At 44.9% G+C, this 3,618-nt stretch overlaps 1 protein-coding gene across 1 annotated transcript; it reads right to left on the reverse strand.

The window, feature by feature from the left end:
* Nucleotides 1–1,556: 1,556 nt before the first annotated feature.
* Nucleotides 1,557–3,253, reverse strand: MC4R (melanocortin 4 receptor). Its single transcript, XM_079109196.1, has one exon. It carries the CDS (start codon nucleotides 2,839–2,841, stop codon nucleotides 1,840–1,842), a length of 1,002 nt encoding a protein of 333 aa, XP_078965322.1. The 5' UTR covers nucleotides 2,842–3,253; the 3' UTR covers nucleotides 1,557–1,839.
* Between the last annotated feature and the right edge of the window lie 365 nt (nucleotides 3,254–3,618).

Raw genomic sequence — 3,618 nt, forward strand, 5'->3', positions numbered from 1 at the left:
ATTTCAGGCCATGATTGATTGGCACCATTGCTGTGGGCCTGTGGCAGTGCAGCAGAAGCATGCAGAAACTCATGGCAGAGCAAAACTGCCTACCTATGCCCAGGGAGCAGCAGAAAGAAAGAGGAAGGTGCCAGGGTCTCGCCGTTCCCTACAGGGCACACCCCCAATGACCTGAGGACTTCCCATGAGGCCCTGCCTATTAAAGGCTCCAGTACCTCCCTATTGAGCCGCTGTAGGGACAAGCCTGTGCCACATGGACCTTTCGACATCTATGATCCAAACTGTAGGAGATTTTGATGGATATATTGGTCTCTGTTTAAAACCTCATATCTATTTTTGCTTTAAAATAGAGGAATTGCAGTGGGATTAAAATTCAGTTTCAGTACCACTTTTCACTTGTAAACTTTACTTCTGGATTTTACTTTGGGGTAACATTTCCACATGAATGTTGAAAATGTTTCTAAGGTCTTATAATCAACATGTAAAATATTTAGATTTGAATTAAGGTGTGCCTTTCCATATGAGCTCTTCCTGTGAGCATTTGAGAATGCTATACTTAAGTCACAGGACAGTTTGCTGCTAATCAGCCTAATATATTCTTTTTATTTAAAGTACATAAAGACCAGAAAGCTCAGATTGTATTGCTCAGTGGCCAAATTGGTGTGATTAATTTGGAGCAAAACAATTATTCACTCTCCCAGATGTAACTAGGGAAGCCCAGCTTATTTCATGACCTCCTCTGAGGCTTAGTAGGTGCCTTTCTTCCTGCTTGCAATGTACAAGCATCCCAGGTGCCTTCATTTTAGATATTTCAAATATTGCCAGAAAGCACTTGCACTGTGGGCTTTGCTTGGAAAGTTAAAACCCTTGATCAGCAGCACTTACACTCGAGTTCGAAAATAAGCAAGTCATATTCATGTGGAATGTGAAGGGACTTGTCAATCACAGAGTTCTTTTGAGATCAAATGCTGCATCTCTGAGTGCAATGTCACTTTTCCTAGATATTTCAGCAGAAACCAGTCCCTGGCTAAAGGGACAGAAAGACTTTATTCTGTGTTATCATTGATGGCTGGGGACAGTCTGGTATCAGGAAGTTCAGCTTGACATGGCAATTTAGATTTGCCAGAACACTTTGATCTCCATAGCTGCTGTTTTACCTCCCCAAACTGAATTGCCTTTGTGCACTATCAGACAGTTTGCTTGGGCTAATGAATCTTTCTGCTTTTGAGAAACACATAGTTTTCTGACTCAGAATCTCACTTTTCTTTTTCAGTAGCTGTTTTTCTCTCAGGGTGAGCTTCATTTCTACTTCTACACAGGGAGGAAGGGCAAGCTTTTATTAAGTTACTTGAAAATTTACTAACGGTGCTGACGTACTTAGTGATTAAGCATCCAGTCTAAATGTTTTCCCGTTACATGTTAAAATTGGACCTCTACATTTCAAAGTTGTATAGTGTAATATATGAAAACAGTGATGAGAATATAGTTAATGAACCTGTGATTTCTGTATTACTAAAACAAGCCAAGTGTTGAATTATGATAAATAACAAGAAAGAGACAGTGTTAAGCTTTTAATAAGGACATCTTTCTTTTTGTAAATCCATAGTATCTATAATCTATAATACAGGTTAGCATTGTACAACCAAAAAGTAGCATGATGTGAATTATAATACTGAGACTGGACATTTTTCATATCAAAACTCATAAGCTTATTTATATCATAAATTTTCTCAATCGAAGTACAACACAGAAGACACACGGGTGCTGAAGTACACTGCTCTAGTTGCACAAGAATGAAAAAGTCTTTAAGCCGGATTTTAGTCTCTCCTCTGCCCCCATTTAGTACCGGCTAGACAAGTCACAGAGCCCTCCCAGGGGATAGCAACAGATGATCTCCTTGAAGGTTTTCCGCAGTTCTTGACTCCGGAGGGCATAAATGAGAGGGTCAATGATGGAGTTACACATGATCAGTATGAGATACAAGTTAAAGTGAGACATGAAGCACACGCAGTATGGATTCTGGGGGCAAGAGATGTAGAATATCAAGTGAAGGAAGAACGGGGCCCAGCAGACCACAAAGACCCCAATCAGTATGGTCAGGGTAATGGCCCCCTTCATGTTGGCCCCTTGGCGGATGGTGCCCGTGCCCGGGAGGACAGCGATCCTCTTAATGTGAAGTCTGGCCATGAGGAACATGTGGACATAGAGAGAGGCCATGAGAGCCAGCATGGTGAAGAACATGGTGATGAGGCAGATGATGACAGCACTGCTGTCCGAATAAACGATGAACAGCACGCCCGAGACCGTGCAAGCCGCCCAGATGCAGCTTATGGTGACCCCGACCCGCTTAACAGTCATAATGTTATGGTACTGCAGAGCGTAAAAGATGGTAAAATACCTGTCCACTGCAATGGAAAGCAGGCTGCAAATCGATGCAAGCAGAGAGCTACAGATCACCGAGTCGATGACATTATCAATGTTCACCGTGAAGCTCTGCGCGTCGGTGTCTGTGCTGTTCAACAGGGTGATGACTATGGTCTCTGATCCATTGGAAACGCTCACCAGCATATCCGCCACAGCCAGGCTACAGATGAAAAAGTACATGGGTGAGTGTAGATTCTTGTTCTTGGCTATGGCCACGATCACTAGAATATTCTCCAACAAGCTTATAACACCCAAAGTCACAAACACTTCAGGGGAGACGAAAAGTTGCTCGTAGCACCCCCCGTCAGAGTAGCCTTTCCCCAGGGTTTCGCTGACATTGCTGTGCAGTCCGTAGCTGCTGCGGTTCCAGAAGTGCAGAGAAGTGTGCATCCCACGGGGGAAGGTGGAGTTCATCATCTGGTCGCAAAGTGGATTCAAATCCCACGGGAGTCGATGTCACCTCCTGGGTCAGAATTCTCTGTTATTTTCTCCCCGTCTTGATCGGTCTGAAAGTTACGAGGCTGCGATTGGCATTCCTGCTGGGGCGCAGACACAAGCCTCACAGCTGGAAATGGAGTTTTTAGTCTCTTTGAGGTACAGCTCTGACGGTTATCACGTTAAAATCTTAGGCTTCAGGGGGCTCATTCTCCGTTGACAGAGTCTGCTGTCTGCTTTTTGTTCTCACTTCTGCTTAAACTTTAGCCTTATGCATTCAGATCTTTTCAAAATAATTTTCCGGGGAGCTGCTGAGCCATTGGGAGCGGAATCTGTGTGCACATGCTCACATCGACTGCCTCTGACAAGTGACAGCTGCCAGCCTAAGCGTGGTTTGCAGCGTGAGGAGTGAGGAGCCGGGGTGCCGCCGCGGACTTTTATGGTATGTGGAGGAAAAAAGCTCCAGCCGGGCTCCTCCTCTACTTCCTTCTGGCCAATCCAAGTGCAGCGCAAGTCCGGGAGAGGCCGCCGGTCGCTACCCGGCGGGCACTGATTCACTTGCAGAAGCTTGTGAAATCCGAGAACCAGCAGAATGTGAGACATTGGATTTCCCGTCTCAGGTTTTCAAGGAAAATCATCTCTAGAGGACGTTCTGTGATGTCACAGGACGTTCTTTGGAAGCAGCCAGGTTTATTCCTGTGTAAAATAGAGGTGTGTGTGTGTGTGTGTGTGTGTGTGTGTGTGTGTGTGTGTGTGTGT

The sequence above is a fragment of the Sciurus vulgaris genome (genome assembly GCF_902686455.1).
Source record: "Sciurus vulgaris genome assembly, chromosome: 13".
Classification (NCBI taxonomy): Eukaryota; Metazoa; Chordata; class Mammalia; order Rodentia; family Sciuridae; genus Sciurus; species Sciurus vulgaris.

Excerpts from the sequence above, each read along its gene's own strand:
- MC4R (XM_079109196.1), bottom strand. The coding sequence starts at position 2,841 with ATGATGAACTCCACCTTCCCCCGTGGGATGCACACTTCTCTGCACTTC.